This window comes from Silene latifolia, chromosome 1 (genome assembly GCF_048544455.1).
Source record: "Silene latifolia isolate original U9 population chromosome 1, ASM4854445v1, whole genome shotgun sequence".
Classification (NCBI taxonomy): Eukaryota; Viridiplantae; Streptophyta; class Magnoliopsida; order Caryophyllales; family Caryophyllaceae; genus Silene; species Silene latifolia.
The window spans coordinates 5979647-5997593 of record NC_133526.1 but is presented as its reverse complement, the minus strand read 5'-3'; the positions used below and the strand labels follow the sequence as shown (position 1 = coordinate 5997593).

The 17947-nt window shown below is 36.1% G+C and overlaps 2 protein-coding genes across 2 annotated transcripts; both read right to left on the bottom strand.

Moving 5' to 3' along the window:
• Positions 1 to 241: 241 nt before the first annotated feature.
• LOC141594942 (cleavage and polyadenylation specificity factor subunit 3-II) lies at positions 242 to 10925 on the bottom strand. The gene is made up of 14 exons (XM_074414925.1): positions 10679 to 10925; positions 10110 to 10287; positions 9649 to 9721; positions 9040 to 9157; positions 7834 to 7907; positions 7043 to 7179; positions 5865 to 5928; positions 5204 to 5269; positions 4237 to 4306; positions 3674 to 3778; positions 2535 to 2676; positions 1759 to 1855; positions 859 to 1191; positions 242 to 773 (listed from the first exon to the last, which is right to left on the bottom strand). Exons 1-14 carry the CDS (start codon positions 10701 to 10703, stop codon positions 672 to 674), a joined length of 1584 nt encoding a protein of 527 aa, XP_074271026.1. The 5' UTR covers positions 10704 to 10925; the 3' UTR covers positions 242 to 671.
• A 1123-nt stretch (positions 10926 to 12048) lies between these two features.
• LOC141594970 (plant cysteine oxidase 2-like) lies at positions 12049 to 17237 on the bottom strand. The gene is made up of 5 exons (XM_074414952.1): positions 16615 to 17237; positions 13769 to 13896; positions 13001 to 13160; positions 12543 to 12743; positions 12049 to 12388 (listed from the first exon to the last, which is right to left on the bottom strand). The coding sequence occupies exons 1-5, from the start codon at positions 16895 to 16897 to the stop codon at positions 12255 to 12257; spliced, it is 906 nt and encodes a 301-aa protein (XP_074271053.1). The 5' UTR covers positions 16898 to 17237; the 3' UTR covers positions 12049 to 12254.
• Between the last annotated feature and the right edge of the window lie 710 nt (positions 17238 to 17947).

Sequence of the window (17947 nt, the reverse complement as noted above, 5' to 3'; positions counted from 1 at the left end):
GAGCCAGCCACTTCAGGTAAAAAACCATTGTCAAATTCAAATGACCCAAAAACTGGGTACCGTTGAATCTTTGGTTGGTTCTGATAAAAACAATGATTGGGAAAACTGGATATACAAACTGAATCTGGATTGTGTGCCTATGTATTTAGCTCACCCTTAATTGGAATACTGCAGATAGCATTGAATGTAAGACGGCATAATCCGCCTTAAGTTTAAGACGGTTTACATACATACAACTTGTGCATATAAGAAATATAAGAATGCATGGTATTGTGGTATGATAATCCGTCTTAAGTACAGCTTACAATTTAAAATTTAGCTTTTGATAGGGAAAAAATGTTAAAATCCGTCTATGAACGCAAATATGCAAAACGTAAAATTGTTTTTCAACTCAATTTATAAAAATAATTTTTTAGCCACATTCCGAGGCACAATTCACAACTGCATGGACTCAAGAGTCTCGACACATAAAAACAAGCATCAGGGTGAGCCCACAGCTAACGATCAACAGACAACAGCAGGTTCCTCATTGTAGGCACGACGTGAAACTTCACTAGGTGTTAATAGGCTGTGCAATTTCAGGGCAGGACCCATGGAAAATCACCAACCCACTTCAAGCTCTAGAGTCTAGACCCACAAAAAATCGGTCCATCTGCCCCAAGTAGTCCAGCTCATGTTGCTCGTTTGCCGGACCACTCATCCTGGTGGATGACTTTCGCTTTCTGGTTCCTTTCCAGAATTAGCAACCCTTCTGCAACCCTCTCATCGCATAACTGCACACCAATACCACTTAGATGAGCAGTTCTTACATTTTAGACCAATCCATTTAAAGTTTAAACCCATATAATGAAATGATACCTCCAAAACTGATGGAGTTTCATCGTCCCTCTCGCCTAGTTCAGACTCAGACTCCACTGCACTGCTTTTAAAGCTGAAGTTCGGACACAATGTAGAGCGCATGAATGAGGATGAGACATCAGCTCGTACATACTGAGTTGATGGAATTGTTACGGTTTCAGTATTTGCAGGATCATAGCAAGGGATTCCAAGTTCAGTCTGGATTTTACCCTTGAGGGTCGCCATTTTAGGCTTCTCCCCATGAACAAGCATCACATGCTTTGGGCTCAAAAATTTCAGAAGATCCATTATTCCTTTACTGTCGGTGTGCGCGCTAAATGCCAGTTGATGAATCTGCACTTGCACCAAAACCAGTCTTGCATATTTAGTTATTTACCGAGTATGAAATTTGTCGACAGGACTGGTGAGATGGCAGGAAGGAAAAACAACAGCATAACGACGGAATTCGCGCCCAGAATAACATAATGTTTCAAAATCTACAGGGAAGATTTTCGATTTGGTGCCATGGGGATTGGGCGGCAATTCCACCTAATTCTCGACATAGTTTAAATTTCTAAATTGTGACATAACTGAAGAGCTTTTGTGGCTAAGGCCTAAGGTTAGCACAAATTCTCATTATACACCGGAGATATCCGTCTATAGTTATAGACGGGCCAAATATCCACCCACTTTAAGCATAAGACAAGCAACAAGTTACAAGTTGCATGGTGGGCCCCAAAAATGTCACCACTTTAAACATATTTGACCCGTCTTTCACTTTAGACGGATATATCCGTGTATAGTGAGACTAATTGTAAGGTTAGTGACAAATAAATGACATATAAACAAGAATCCAAGATACAAGGAACCAGTTAAAAACTGAATACATTGGTAGCCGAAATATGAAGGAATAGCAGTAACCTGGCATCGCACATCAATCTGTGTATCCTTGTCCAAATCGATCTTTGTAGGCTTGCCAGACATAAGTTTATGTCCTATGGTACCCGCAACACAATACCTGGAGGTAAATAGTAGTGTGCAGGGTAAGATACAATCACACCTTCCATATGAAAGCGAAAGTGTAGTCTCATATCTTCAATACACAACCAACCTTTCCAATCAAACAGTAGTTATTAACACATGTATCCTCTAAATTTTGCATAAGCATATTTTGGATATGAAAGGATATATGAAGCGGAAGGATAGATTTTGAGTAAACGGATATGAGAAGCCATTGATTCAGATTATGAAATCTGCAAATATAAAGCAACTCTACACACGATACATAAAATGAACCTCTGAAATGATCAGTACACTTACGCACCAGAAAAACAGCCTCCAAAGTAACTGGAACTAACTAGGTAAGAAACTCAAGTGATGTACGAGAAAGCAGCTCAGATACTAAGGTATGTAATCCATCCCATTATGTCGTGTCGTCCCTCTGAGAGGAGGATCTATGAAAGGTACATACAAACTCCATCCCATTATATTCTCCCTCTTTAACTTTCATAGTCAACTTTGAAAGCTATTTTTCTTGCAATATACCATAGCTACAACTTTTTGAAAAGATAATATGAAAATAGATGTTTTGATAAATCAGAAAGTCGAAGCACATTAGTAACCAGAATTTTTTTTCCTTGTTATCTTAAACAGCAGAAACAAGGTATAGAACAATAACCAGAAATTAGAATGAATACCCAGGTAAAGTGACGAGATTTTTTGCCGATGGTGCCCATTGCTTGAAAACTTCTAGTGAAAATCCGCCATTTATCATCCCCGGTGTTGCAAAGAGAACACATGGACCAGAATCATTTATCATAGCACGTTCAAAACTGCACACTGCACAACTTAATCTGCATAAGTAATTGTAGACCAGAGAAACCGTGTCCGACTTACAGAAAAAGAAACTCACAAAAAAGTCTAACTTCTTAAACTTCAATATCCTAAAGAATAACGGCGAGTCTGCTATGAGACTGCAGTACATCATAAATGGGAGCCAACAGAAAACTCTATGTTACTCATTTAATTATATGGTTAATCAGTGACAGACCATTATTAGAGATGGAATAGTAGACTACATGAATCCCACGGAAGCAACACAAGCAAATACCCAACTTCTCATACAAAAACGGTGGGAAAGATCTGTTAAACTATACTTTGGTCCATTCATCTTTAATAAACAAAGGAAGGCTTGTTAATATGAGACAAGGTATTAAATCAGGAGCACGACTTTGTATAGAAACTGCTTTGTAAAGATATGGGGGGTTGCTGCCTTATCAGTCTGTGGTGGACTGGTGGTTTAGGCTGCATGACTTGACCTAGAGAATGGGCCAAATATAACCAATTAACCATGCAAATACTGAAAGTAGATCATTGGAACAACTTCACACAACCACAAAATACGATCAGCACACTCCTAGAGATATTAGAGCTGTGGTCTAAGGAACACCATCAATCACATCAGAAGTACAGGAAGCACCTAACTAACTTAAGGATTGATAGACAGCCGTCACTTCAAAGTTTCTAACAAGACTGTAGCTGCAGCAAGCTAAGAAAGGCTGTGATGTATGCAAGTAAACATCATTTCCTTGATGGCGAACGAAGTATTGTTTAAGAGAATCTTTATTAGAGAGACGAATTTTTTTAACAATAGGCAAGGAGTTACTAAGACGCCAACTTTTAGCCAAAGTAAAGATTCTTCTCATAAAACCTTTTAACAGTACACAAGACTTGTGGTTATGAGGTGAAAAACTACCGATCTCAACCCAATATATTAAGAAACAGAACCACCTTTAACAGATACATCCTACCAAATTTACTAGTGCAGTGTCCATACCATGTTTAAAATCAAATGCGTTACGCGTAGTGAATGCCTCTTTCACCTTCTGACTAGTCCAGCTAATAAGCATCTTGGAATACATGTTAGCTTGGATTGTCAAGCCTGAAAATGAACATCTAAATACATGTTAGCTCTTTACATGTTTCAATATATGTGACCAAAAAATTATGAGAAGTGTAAATAACACACTAGAATGGAGGGAGTACAATCTTTAAGTGGAAACACTAGTTTGAGGTTATTGTTCTTTGGTTGGGATGTAATGGAAATAATAAAAACGGATTCTTGAAAGTTGAAACCTTCTACTATTATTTTTCAAAGAGTAGCACGCTCTAACTTTCGGACACTAGGGAAATCAATAAAAAAAATACGTTTGATAATAGTGTGAGGTGCAATTTTTCTGCTTTGGCCACTCTGAAACTCTAATATTCTTCCGTCCTAATAGGAATCTCAACTGTATGGTGCGAATGAGTGAGACACATTCAGAGGAAAAGGCAACAAACATGACACAGAAGCTGTAGCCTTGTTCATTTCAATAACGTTAAACCGTAATGAAAACGAACCTGCAGAAAAGTAAATTGGAACCTTCAAATTCATCCGTTCCCAATAGTCCTCTAGCAATATGCAAAGTTCCTACATGGTAAATTTCAGAAAAATATTACTAGAAACAAACTTTTAGATATCTGAATTGATCAAACAAATTATAAGAAACAAGCTATTCAGAAAGTTCATGTACAATCTCAGTATAACAAAGAACCTTGTACAATCTGATTCTACTCCACTTGTGTAGGGGGATATAGGGATGGTGAGTACGATATGTAGAAGACGTGTCATGCTTGACATGCGGCGATGACTCATATTTAAGAGAGAGAATCAGAGAAAATATACGACAGGCATAAACACCAGATGGCCAGAGATGAAAGGTACTCAGTGGAAGGATTAGATGTAGGTCGACTTATTTGTCTTTGCTTTGCTACTCTATCTTGCCTGCACTACTTCAGTGGTGCAGTTGATGTGCTTCGTTAAAACAAGAGCGCCAAAAATTTTGGTTGTCTTGAATGCTTGGACTTAAGTTACAGGATTCGCTCAACACTGACGAACTATGAATTCGATTGAAGCATTCCTATCACGATTTACTTAAAATCAATGTAGCAAACACTCTATAAAGAGTATCAGGTATCAGACGAGGACATGGGGTACTCATAACAGATTAGGCAACCTTGGTTTGGACCACTAAAGTAGGAAACATGCAAATTTTAGCTTGCTTGTTAATACCTACATCTTAAAAGCAACTGGAGAGAATTTTAATGATGATTAGTAGAATCTCAATGCAAGCTAAATGAATTTTCCCATCTTAGAAAAATAAATAGGAGGAAGTAGGAACATCAATTGAGCCCGTCCCGTATATTTTATACCCTTGAACTAGGGAAAAATAAAATAAAAGGACAACTGTTATGACATATAACCAAGGCAAATGAACCACCTAGGACCCTGGGTATAGAAGGTAATGTCTCAATAGAGTGAGGATACCTGAGCCCTCCCAAGAGCAAACGTAGGAATAAGAACCTTTCCTCCACCAGCAATACATTTATGTACCTGTATAATTGGGTAACAGATTAGCACAAAGCTATGAGAGTATGTAGTTACTTTTACTAATGTAGAGAGAAATACAAATTTTATAGTCCGTCAGGATATCCTAGCATGCACAGGAAAGAAAGTCACAACAGTAGTTCTGCTACAAAACTGGTTAATAAGTCTCCCGATTACCTAGTAGACTATGTTTTGTGTAGAATAGATTACAAACAGTTTAAATGAAAAGCCTTTAAAAGCATCTGTGCAGTGATGCATAAACTGAACTCTCCCCACACCTATTTTTTCTTTATGGTTTAAATCTTTTGAGAAAATCCTTATAAAATGATAGGACCAAAGTCCCTACAGCTATGAACACGCATATTCCTTAAAAATGCTTACTTTGTTAGGAAATGAAAAAAAAAGGGTTATGACAGTCGTTAGAGATCCAAATATGTTAAGATGTGCATTACAAGGAGATTTCCCCCTTGCTATAGCTATGTGCATTGGTCACAGCCTCCACTTAACAAGAGAAATAAAAGTTCATGATAAAACTGAAAATTGGAAAACACATATTTGACAGTCCCACAGATAGATAAAACTGAAAACTAGGATCACTTACAGCTTTCAGAAATTCTCTTTCACGAAAATATTTAGAATCTCGCACCGTTGTTGCATATGTTGACCTGTAAAAGAAAAACGAAAGAATAACCTTGTAAAAAGCTCTTCATCAATCATTCTTACTTACCAACTGCAAACCCAAGTCGATACAGAGTATGAACTTTAGCCACTATAATACTACATCATTTTGATAGCATGTGAGGGTAATTCAAGGACACATTTAGCTTAGTCCAATCCAGCAACAACAACAACATTACCCCAATGCCTCAATGGCTCCCGCAAATTGCGGGGTAAGGGGGGGTCGGATGTACGAAGCCTTACCCTTGTGTTAGAAACACAAAGAGACTGTTTCCGAATGACCCAAGATGAAAATTGCGTCGAGAAGTGCATCGAAGGACTGCTACTTCACAAGAGAAAGAAAGGCAGCCACTTTAGTGAGCCATTTTGCTTTACTCCATCATAATCCAAAACCAAAGAGTAATAGTCTTTGGCTCCATTGGAAATATGCTTAGTCCAATCCAGCATTTCAGCAAAATGCCAAAAGGTAATGGTTTAAACTTACAACAGTGTCGTACTAACCAAATACGTACATATTAATCAGATTTACGAACAAAAAAATATAATTGTGTCACAAGTCTAATGTTTCTAATCATGCAATTCTTATATCTAGACTCTCATTTGATGTACAGTGGAAAATAGATACAACAACATCACCTAGTTTCTGAATACTATCACACAGTATTTCCATTTAACAAGCTTATATTCCCTCCATTTCTTCATGTTCTTCCCAGTTTCCAAAACTTCCTTCACATACCATGAAAAGTGGGAAGAACACGGTGAAACGGAAGTTACTAACATAATTGGTCTGACTTGTCATTAGTTTTCAACTACGAAGATGCTTAGTCCTCCTTGGTTGTACTTCTTTCTGCTCATCGACAATTTATTTCCAGGGGAAAAAATGCATGCACGCTACTAAGCAGCACTATCAAGCATGAAAGTGCTGAAAATGGGCCAGTGTTCATCTTTCTTCGAGTAACTCCATTTTCTAAAAATACAGTAGAATTGCTAACCATTGACACGTCTACAAGTTTATTTGCCCGGCAATAGAAACCCACATATCAGATCAACAGGAGTCACATAACTTTTAAACGAATGAAACCGAGAATAAGATATACTCACTCAGTTATAACTAGGTCCAGCTGTAGACGATCAATTTGTGCGGCACCAAGATGCCTGTCAGGGGTCATGTTATAGTCCCCTGTATACACAATTTTAGCATCTCCCACACTTGCATAAATCATCGCAGCTCCAATCACCTGAAAACCCCATTAGTATAAGAAACGTCAAAAGAAAAATAGAGAAAAGAAAGGTAAAGGCCTAATCAAAGACAATTTCACAAGTTTAAGCAGACTGGTGGACAAGGTAACAAATAAAAACATAGAGAAGGCATTAATATACAAAAATTCTGCCATTTATTCATTTGATCAGTTCAAAAAAAAATGAATAATTCAAATTTTCTAATTTTCAATATTATTATTCAGGTTTAAGATAGTCAAGCCCCTCTGGTAGAGGTTCTCAAAGAAATAATTGCCTGCCTTGCCCAAATATAGATAGTTTAATGAGCTAAAGAAGCATTGAGAGTGCAATATCAGTGGAATTTTTACACATGATGTTCCCTGTGGCTGGAACGAAATTGAACAGGAAATTTGCACATGATCTTCTATTATAATCGATCCACCCAAAATACTGAAGTGACGGGACTTCAGAGGGGTTGGGCGAACGTGGCCTAGAGTTTAAGTTTTATGTTTGTTGTGCACAACAGTATCATGAGCGTTGGTGTTCGTTGGGTGGCCAAAATCAGTCAATTATTGACAGGAAATTACGTTACCATTTTTCATTATTTTAGAGAAATTATGTTACTATTTCCCTTCAACATTCAATATATAGAAAAGAAGAGACTGGAATCTCACATGGCCTGCATAGTAGGCACGAATTTCAAGATCTTCATCAACCTGAACCGTTTGCTTTAAGTCTATAGGTATAACTGCGGAAAAAAAGAAAGAGAAAATTACATTCTTGATTTCCAAAATCTAGAGTCACATAAGCGTAAAATTCTTGTAACATTTTGATAGAAGCGCAATGAATAGGTGTCAAACTCACATAGCATAAAATAAATCACATTAATAAACATGCCTACTGTCAACTAAACTTACAATAACATACCATTAAATTGGGAAACTGATGAACAATAGTACACCATCAGCTAAGAACTTGAAGCACTAGGCGAGTTAAATCTAGAATGAGTATAACAGTAATCCCAAAATCACGGTGTAATAGGATAGTCAGGCAAATTTGATGGTTAGGAGTATCATCCATTATAGGTCCACATTCTCCAAGGAAGGGTTGGGAAAGTCAGGTGCATAAAGTACCTGCAGGCTACACAAAATAAATGTTCACTATAATCTCAGAGGCCCTACTTAAATATAACATGCAAGGAACTTCATCAGTAAATCGCAAGGTTTCTTTACAAGTCTAGATTAATACTTCTCAGAAGGACAAGGCTATACATGATCTTCTCGGCCTCGGTTTTCGATGTTTAGTGTCTAATAATTAGGCAGCTGAATAGCTATGATTGCAAAGTTGTTAACCATAACTGCTAAAGAAGGCATACCAGCAGTCGCAGTCTAGATGTTTATCAGATAAAGAGGGAGAGAAAGAATAGAATACTAGAATGTTCAGACAAATTGTAAAGTCATCAACAAGTCTCAGTGACTTTGGCTAAGAGGAGAAAGCCTTGTACTCATGACAGCATCAAACTTATCTAATATGATCGTTAAGCGCTTTCTTTGAGCTATCCACTAATACATGTGATCAACAAAGCTGCAAACATATGAGACTAGTGCATAACCATACCCAAGCCAAAACTACCCAAAAGTACAGGAATCACGAAAAAAAAAAAAAAAATATCACGGAAATGCAAATTCAAATGTTATATGAAATGAAAGTTTATAACGTTCTATTCTATTTCCAAATTTCCAACCATACCAGGAGGAAGAGCACACAGCTTTACCCGCCAGAAATAGATATACATATTGGCAGAGTCGCAAAGATGAACAAGATGGGACCAATAGAGGATGACTACGCAGAAAAGAAAGAATTCTCAAACAAAAGCTTACCTTTCTCCATGCACGCAGTTATTTGGTCTGCCGTAAATTGTTCTTTTCCCCCCATTTGATTGACCATCACTTTGCGATAATCCTCCAACATCAATGGAGCCAACGCCTTTGTTGGATACTGATGATCAAAGATATATAGTAAGCAAGGAGATGAAATATATCATGAAGTAATAGGTGCAGAAAGTCTATCAAAGAAGCACCGCAATATGGGTTCCCATATGAGACCCAAAGAACAATTTTCAAGTCTGCATAAGAAATATGCCAGTATTCAAGTCACTGATAAGCTCATAGCTTATCAATTTTGACATGAAAAGATTTACGGAGTACAACTTTACAAGACGAGACAATTACCATCGCTAATTAGTCCATCAATTTGACGTGATAATTCCTCAAATAATGGTAAAGATATCAAAAGCATGGCATATTGCCCAACACTAATCCATTTCCTCGACATATTCTACAATGACCAGCCCAAAACCAGCAACCTTGGCTAGGCTCAGGGGTAAGATCACAGGACGTCAGATACAAGATAAGTCTCGAAAGTCAAATGCACAACAAAAGTGAAGGCTTAAAGTAACAAGAATCAAGTCATGTGATGTGATAGCATACCGTCATATAAATTGGACCACGATACCCACAAACTTCAGTGAAGTAAGGAAGCGCCCCAACGTGATCCAGATGGCTACAAAATACAATCAAAACAATCACAATTAAATTCCAAATCCAACCGTTATATGAGTCTCAACTGTAAAACAAACCCAAATAATCCCATTTACCAACATGATCAGTGGCACAACCAGGTGAGGACTAGCAAGGGCAGTCCCACTCATGAACAACGAAAATTTCAAACTTTTTAACTAAAAAGTTTCGATCTTGTTTGGCTAACTCTATTGCATCAATAATCCACAGTTCCACACACCCCACCCCCACCCCCATTTTTTTTCGCCCCCAACATCAAATCCTGGTTCCGCCACTGAACACATTCACCATAACCATCCATAAACTATCCAACTAAATTAAGGAAAAATAAAAAAACTGAACAATCATAAAAAGGAGGGGAAAGACAATACAAGTGAGTGATGATAATGCAAGTCAAAGCTCGATCAAAGTCGCCAGTCTTCGAAATTAGCGAGAAATCAGGATAACGACGACGATCATGATAACCCATATGCATTCCACAATCAAACATAATTTTCTTCCCATTCAAATTCACTACAACACAACTCTTTCCCACTTCTTGTCCCGCACCTTTGCATCAAATTCATTCCAAAAAACAACAAAAATGAGCACCACAACAACAACAACAACTAATTAATACTCCCTCCGTCCCGGTCAATTGAATTAATACTCCCTCCGTCCCGGTCAATTGTTATCTTTTGGTTTTGGCACAAAAACCAAGGAAAGAGAAAGGGGTCAATTACTAAATAACAAGTGGACCAAATTGAATGTGAATGATCAAATTGTTCATCAAGTTCATTCTTAAAATAAAAAGGACAACAACTCATCCCAATATGGAAAAGGACAACAAATGACCGGGACGAGTAAAATAAAGTGAAATATAAACAGTAAAATTAAGATGGTAATTGAAAGTAAAAGTAAAAGTAAAAGTAAAAGGGTAATTGACGATGAAGTTACACACCTAGAACAAGACATTCAATACCCATTATGCTGCAGTATGTGATTGTGCTAGAAGTTCAAGAAAGTTTGAATCTTTGCAGAGTTTTGGGGAATTTGGAGAATTAGAGTGAGAGAAGCTTACTGTGGCGTTTCGGACATTCGGGTAATCCGTTATTGGGTCCGGTTTCACAACTCATAAAATAAACGGGTACGATAACGCTATTTTTGAAAAGTTGTGTGAAAATGTCCGAGTTTTATGTACCTATTTCGGTAAAATACAAGTAATTGTTTTACAATAAATTAAGAGTGTTGATTTTCGCAGTACACATTTTACTCATTATAGTACACTTGTGACCATTTTGCCCCTCCCATTTCCCCCTTTCTATTCTCCTCTCGTACTGCATAAGGAAAAAAAAAATCATAAAATCACAAATTTCTCACATAATCATAGCGTATAATTTGAATGTTGTTGATTATGAATTTCAGCCGTTAATCCGTCATACATCATCTTACTCTTTGCACTTGATTTAGAGGAAATTCCTTAGGGAACACCAACAGCTTGTTTGTTCCTAGAGTACTGAGTCTCATCCACTATCGCATTTCCTTGGCCACTGCACGTCTGCACCCTCTCTCACGACCACTCCCTTTCTGTCGTACACTACCATGAGCGCCGGCGGTCGGCCACCTATATGTCGTCATTGGCTCCGCCATACTCCACCTATACCACTACCCAACCGCGTATATTCTAACATTTAAAACCCTAGACCCTAATTAACGAATCAAATACATGTTACACATGCAAATTATCATTTATAATTGAAAAACGTTGATTAATTTGAGAGGTTATAAGGTTATGAATTGAAAGAATTAGGTTTAGAGATTTCTTAATCAGGGGTATGATAATGGAAAAATTTGCGCAAAAAGTACTAAACTGAGTAAAATGTGTACTGCGAAAATAAATTACGTAAATTAAAGTTTGGATTATTTATGGACAACTATCTCGCTTCTTGGTCACCTAGGAATTCGTAATCATATTAGTCTCAACTCTCAATATTATCCAACGGTGTCACCTTTTATAGGTTGTACGATAATTGTTTGTTATTAGTAGGGATGTCAAAATTATCCGCCCTCTTAGTGTGGAAATCTAAACTCGTACCTGCCTTATTTACCTACGACCCATTTTTGGTCTCAAAAAGAATTAACCAGAGCAAATAAAAGATTAGCAGTCATCACCATCATCTATCCTCATTTTACCGAACAATGTTTAGGCTATAGGTTACGGGTTCGAATCCATGTATCCTTTTGTATTGCATTACCTTATCATTTATTAAAAAAAAAAAAAAAAGAGAAAAAAAGAAAGATAATATCAGGAAGATGCTTGACACGATAACAAGAACCCAAACCACGCAAAAAACCTTCATGAAAACTTTGTACAACGAGCTACACTCGATTATAATTGAACTGTGGTTTGAACAACGCGTAAAATCCTAACTCCTTCCCAAATGCCGAGGGAAAAAACGCAACTACTGGAGTTGAAAAACATCTATTTTTGTTTAAGAAACAACACAGCAAAGAACAGGCTAAATACAAGAGCCAAGTTAGCTAGTATCAGTCTCGATAACCCGGGGACCTAAGTACGCTATACAGTCCATCTGCGCATGTTCTGGCACCTCAATCTCTTTCAACCATGCGTATGACTGTTCCTCGTCTTTCAAATTTTCCAACTTTCCATCTGCGTTTTGTAAAATACCATTCCGTTAAAAACATTGCTTTCAGAGCCAAGAAGAGAAAGAAACGATAAATGCTAAATCAAATTATTTTGATAAAGACGGTACTAATCTGCAGTTGCTCATCTATTTACTAATTATGATAACAATGAAACTTGCCTGAAGATCCGCACTTGATTTCTTCGTAATAGGAACAGTCTCGGCCATCTGTTTTCGAGTAAGGTGGTCCAATGACATCAAGCACGACACAAGGCGTCATGGCAGTAAACGCGTGGATGTTGCCTCCTGAGGTGGGATATAGGACAGATGTGTCGCACGGTGCAGTGAATACACTGTCCGCTTTCAATCTTGCTAGCCTCGCTGCAAACAAAATCCAGGTTTAGCGGAAGGTTACACCAAATCCATTGAGAACCACAGAAACACTTGTGTAAGGAAAGTATCATTTAACTAAAACCCTGTGTAGCCATTTAACAATTACGGAGTATTTTATTCGGGAATTTAGGTAAATAACATTGGGTTTTACGATAATTATATTATTGTAGTGCAAAATTTTAAAGGAGATTTTCTGTTAGAAGTTTATAACCGTGGGACGGGAGAAAAAGACACTAAAGACTCACATGATGAAGGCGATTCGTGTTCAGGTTTGACATCTCCAGAATCATCCCAGTCAAATGCTTTAATGTGCATTGTACCCAGAAGAAGTTTGCTGCAGACCGTCATTTCTGGGTGATTATGAAGGGGAATGACAGCTGATGCCGGAAGAAAAAAAAGAACCAGCTGCAAATTGAAAAAAAAAAACAAGAGATTATCAGTCATCAGAAGAATATAACTGTAATACTGTATGTCTATCTATCAACCCACATTTCATTTTCAAAAAATCTTGTATGAAACGATCTCTTGCTAAAATTATCATGAAACCGCTTTAATTGGATTTTAAAGTGCCTTCATAGGGGTCAATTTTAAAATTGGCCCCAAACCTTTTTACAGTACTTGTCATAATTTGTACTGAGTACTTGTTACTTTGTTAGTAACCACTTTCTCATCAACAACACACCTTTTTACATAGAATTTGCTTCTATTATACGGAGTATTAGAAATCATTTTAGAACTAGTACTCACCGCTTTAATTCCAATTATACCATATTTTCACAATATTATAGAAATCATTTTAGAACTAGAATTTGCTTCTATTATAGGATACTTACTGACGATACACAACCTTAATATAAAGCCAAAATTAAGACTGACACATGATCTTAATGACCGTCTGAGCCTAGCAGTTAGTATCACCTCTTAATATAATGCTTTTATATACTCAATCTTTGGCTCCATTTGAAATAAAAGATCATGTATTTACGAATGATGATTCATGGGAGTGAACTTACAGAAAACTTCATCTTGGGACATTCATATACAGTGGTGCATAAGACTCTCGGAGGTTTGTTGGCATTCCTTCCTGGCTTGAAAAACGGTAGTTCTCTGCTCAGTCCCAAATCTTCAGGTTTCAGGCTGTCTGAAAACCATTAAAGGAGGTAAGTTCATGTAATTCAAAGCTTCCAAGTGTCTAAAGCACGAGACAATTTTGAATTTTGAGCCCATATGGGTGATTATTTATTTATTTGACAGGGAATTGAAAGAAGTTACTTATAAAGTCTAGGTTCAGTTGAGCTCAATAATTTATAGACTTCAACTGAACTATGTTTGGTAACTTTGTAAAGAAGTTCAATTTCTTCCACCGGTTTTACATACCAGCGGCGGTAGAATCTAAACTATTCATAAATATTCCAAAACAACCTTTTGACATACTTTTCAACTTGCTTGTTCATCAATATTCCTACATTGAATTTTTCCTTTTATGTGTATGTTATTTGTGGTCATTATAGTTTTTGAACGCCACATACATAATTACACTTATCTACATCCACACATAATTACATAATTTAAGATTTAGTGTCACAAATTTCTACTCCACGGAAATTATATGCTATAAGAGCACATGACTTCGTTTATAATCCCATGGAGGGATTATGTGGAGAGTTTAAGATCACTACACATACTAACTGATTTTTAACGGACTCATTTGCGATGTGAGTGTCGGAGAGCTTTTATTTTAATAAGTTTGTCAACATGTTGAGCATATGTGACCACTGACAAACCAAAGAGAGAGTATCCACTTTATAAATCTAGGATCTACTACTAATACCACTACTCCACTTATATACTTCTAAAGTGAACTCGGTAGTGGATCTTCAAAAAAATATTCTGGCAAACCCCGATGAAAATATACGAGCTATTTTAACATTAAAAAAAAAAAAAAAAAAAAAAAAAAAAAAAAAAAAAAAAAAAACTGTTAACTTTTGAGTATCCAATAATTCGAGATCTTTGGATGTAGATCCCGCCAATGAGTGAACTCGTAACTTTTTTCAAGTGGGTGTGACTCAACCCATTCTATGTCTAATCTCACTTTTATTTGTCAATATCCATATTGTCTATAACTAGAGGCGTAGCACAATCCTCACAACTAGCATGAGAAGTTATCCACTTATTTTGTTAAATCACCATCCAAAGCTTGCTTACAGCGTGCAAATGTGCATGATGTACCTTTAATCAGGAGGAAGCTGATAAGAAGCACATCAAGTCATCAGCACATGTATGTCAACTAGATTAACGACTCATGACTCATGAGTGTTCATGATTAACGTTTGGATATAATGTTGACAATGACAATAAAACTAGACCAATGTATGGACAGCCTCTTTCAACTTTCACGTCTTCTCCGATCTTCTCCTATCACATACCGATAAAATAATATATTCTAGCCACTTGCATTTGTTATCCATGTAAGCAACATATACTGTATTTTATTCGTTTGTGAGAGGAGAAGGTGGGAAAGAAGACCCGGAAGAGAAGGTACTTAGCATTGCTCAAAAAGCTAGAGCAATCTATGGGATGATCTCTTTGTGTCTTTTCCTATCTTCTCCTCTCAACAAACCGATAAAATAATATATTCTAGCCACTTGCATTTGTTATCCATGTAAGCAAAATATGTTATTTTATTCGTTTGTAAGAGAAGAAGACCCATAAGGGAAGGTACTTAGCGGTGCTCGTAAAGCTATCATTCATAATATTTAATGGCCAAGATTATTATATGCATTTAATAAGGATAAGGATTCATACACCGCAATCCTGAAAATTTGATGAGTTAAACTCTAAAGGATCTTATCGCATAATTATTACTTCCTCCATTCCATTCAATTCTATACATTTGCTTTTTGGGCATAAGTGGGGAGAATCTTCGATACAACTTCTAATATATAGAATAGAAGATAATCATTTGAGATCTTGTTTAAATTGTTTTACCGAGTAGTGAATATCAAATTTTTATTAATATGTAACTAAAGATATGAACAAAAGAAAACGAGCATTGATATACGTGTATAAAGCAAATGTATAGAATTGAATGGAATGGAGGAAGTATATGCATGGTGATCATGCTTTCAAAATACACATGATCCTCCTATTTTCTTGATTCTATTCATTAGTGAAATAAGTTACTAAGAACAGTAAAAATCCTAAAATTAAACTTCTTTTCGGTTTTTTCAAGCTAAGTAAATGATCATTTCATTATTTCATTACTTGAAATAAAATTTGGATCTTATATTTAGTAAAAACCTGCATTATTGAATCATATCAATAAGAAATTAATCATCCTTTCTCATTCCAAAATGCATGTGAAATGTAGAGATCTTCATGGGAATTTACGTGACACATTCGAAATCACATTTATGCCTATATTATACGAATTAGGAAAAACAATAAGAACTAACTCAAAATTTAAACTTCTAATATCATCACAAGAAGTAACATAACATGATTTAACATCAAATTAGTCTCCTATAAAACCGTTTCAGACGAACAATGTGTTAAATGGATATATCCGGCGTAGCCAGGATTTGAAGTCAGTAGGGGGAGAAAGGGTAATAATATAGGGGACCTCAAAAAAATTCGAAAATTTTAACTTAAAATCTCGAAATTTTCAAATGACAGCGCCTATATCAACAATAAACAAAGAGATTATATCTCAATTTTGTCGGTGTAAAAATTTAACACGTGAAAGGTGTTACTCATGACCTGGGTTCAAACCCGTAAGTATCATATTCGCCCTTGTGACTCCCTCTACGCGAAAAAACAATATACTTTTATAAGACGGAGACGAGAAAAGAAGACTAACCAAGGATATTGCAGAGCTTATTCACATCATGAGGAGGAGGAACAAATCCAGCACCTTTAAACACATTCTTACAAACATGATAAAGCCTTTGCAAACCCAAACAAATTGGAACATCATTTTTGCCATCACAAGATACTGATTTCCTTGCATTATTCGACGACAAAGACGAAGACGAAGACGATAACACCAATGATCTTCTCCTAACTACTTTTTTCTTCTTACTAACCCTACTATTTGTATTAACATGCCCAACAATCTTATGTTGAACTAACCCACCTTCCATTTTCCTTCAAATTCACAAACCCAACAACAAAAACACAATTTAATTCAATTTTCTTCAGTGAGGTATTTAAACAAACACCTGGTGTGCATAACCAAAAAACCACAAAATTTATCTTGGAACACAGTAAATTAAAATTATGGGATGAACCCAGGTACAGATCTGTGGGAATAAGTGTGAAAAACGAGATGGGTATGTTGGAAAGTATGAAAGTTGAGAGATTTTTGAGTATTTTTTTAGGATAAATATGATAATGAAGGGAAAAATTTCTGTGTGCTGTGTTATAAACAAAGGAAGAAGGTGCAAAACCAGGGGCCATGGTATTAAGAGATGTCTGACTTCAACAAAAAAACCAGGCAGTTTGGATATTTGTAGTGGGAAAAACTTGGTTTTTTGTTGTTTTTACGAGTATTATTTTATTATTATTATTACTATTATTGTTACTTCTTGTTGTTACCCTTTTTCCCCTTTTTGTTATGGTGGGAAAGTATGTTACAGTAAAAGATGGGATGATTAGGAAAAGGGTACACAAAAAATGTGTGAATAGGTTCAGGTTAATTTGGATTTTGGGTTATTCGGGTCGAGTCAGTTTTGCTAGATTTGATCGTAAGTTAGGCTTTATTTGTTAAAACTAGTTTTAAACCCGTACAAAAAATGGACGGGTCGTAATAACATAAAGTATGTTATTATTGATACATGATCATTTAAATGAGTGTTATTAAATGTGCAATACCGTAACATTATAAATAAGTCCATAATTCAAGACTAGTATAGTTCTCGTGCTACAGCACGGTATTTTTTAGATTTGTTTTATAAAGAAATTTTCTTATTAAATTAATTGTATAAATTAACTATACTTGGAGTTTAATGTTATAATGTACGGAGTACAAATATAATCTTAGTAAGAGATAGAAAACGAAAGTTTACTACAATCAAAAGACACTTTATAAGTTATTTTTGTCTGAAATTGTTTTTAACTATAATGTTATATCGTTATATGATATGACATAAAATAAAATTAAGTGCTGTAAGATCTAATTAAAATGTGTATTA

Coding starts and splice junctions, on each gene's coding strand:
- LOC141594942 (XM_074414925.1), bottom strand. CDS start 10,703: ATGGGTATTGAATGTCTTGTTCTAG. Junction 9,158..9,648: donor GTGGTCCAATTTATATGACG/GTATGCTATCAC, acceptor TTTGATCATCAG/TATCCAACAAAGGCGTTGGC. Junction 1,192..1,758: donor AGATTGATGTGCGATGCCAG/GTTACTGCTATT, acceptor GTGCAAGTGCAG/ATTCATCAACTGGCATTTAG.
- LOC141594970 (XM_074414952.1), bottom strand. CDS start 16,897: ATGGAAGGTGGGTTAGTTCAACATAAGATTGTTGGGCATGTTAATACA. Junction 12,744..13,000: donor ACACGAATCGCCTTCATCAT/GTGAGTCTTTAG, acceptor TTTTGTTTGCAG/CGAGGCTAGCAAGATTGAAA. Junction 12,389..12,542: donor AATCAAGTGCGGATCTTCAG/GCAAGTTTCATT, acceptor TACAAAACGCAG/ATGGAAAGTTGGAAAATTTG.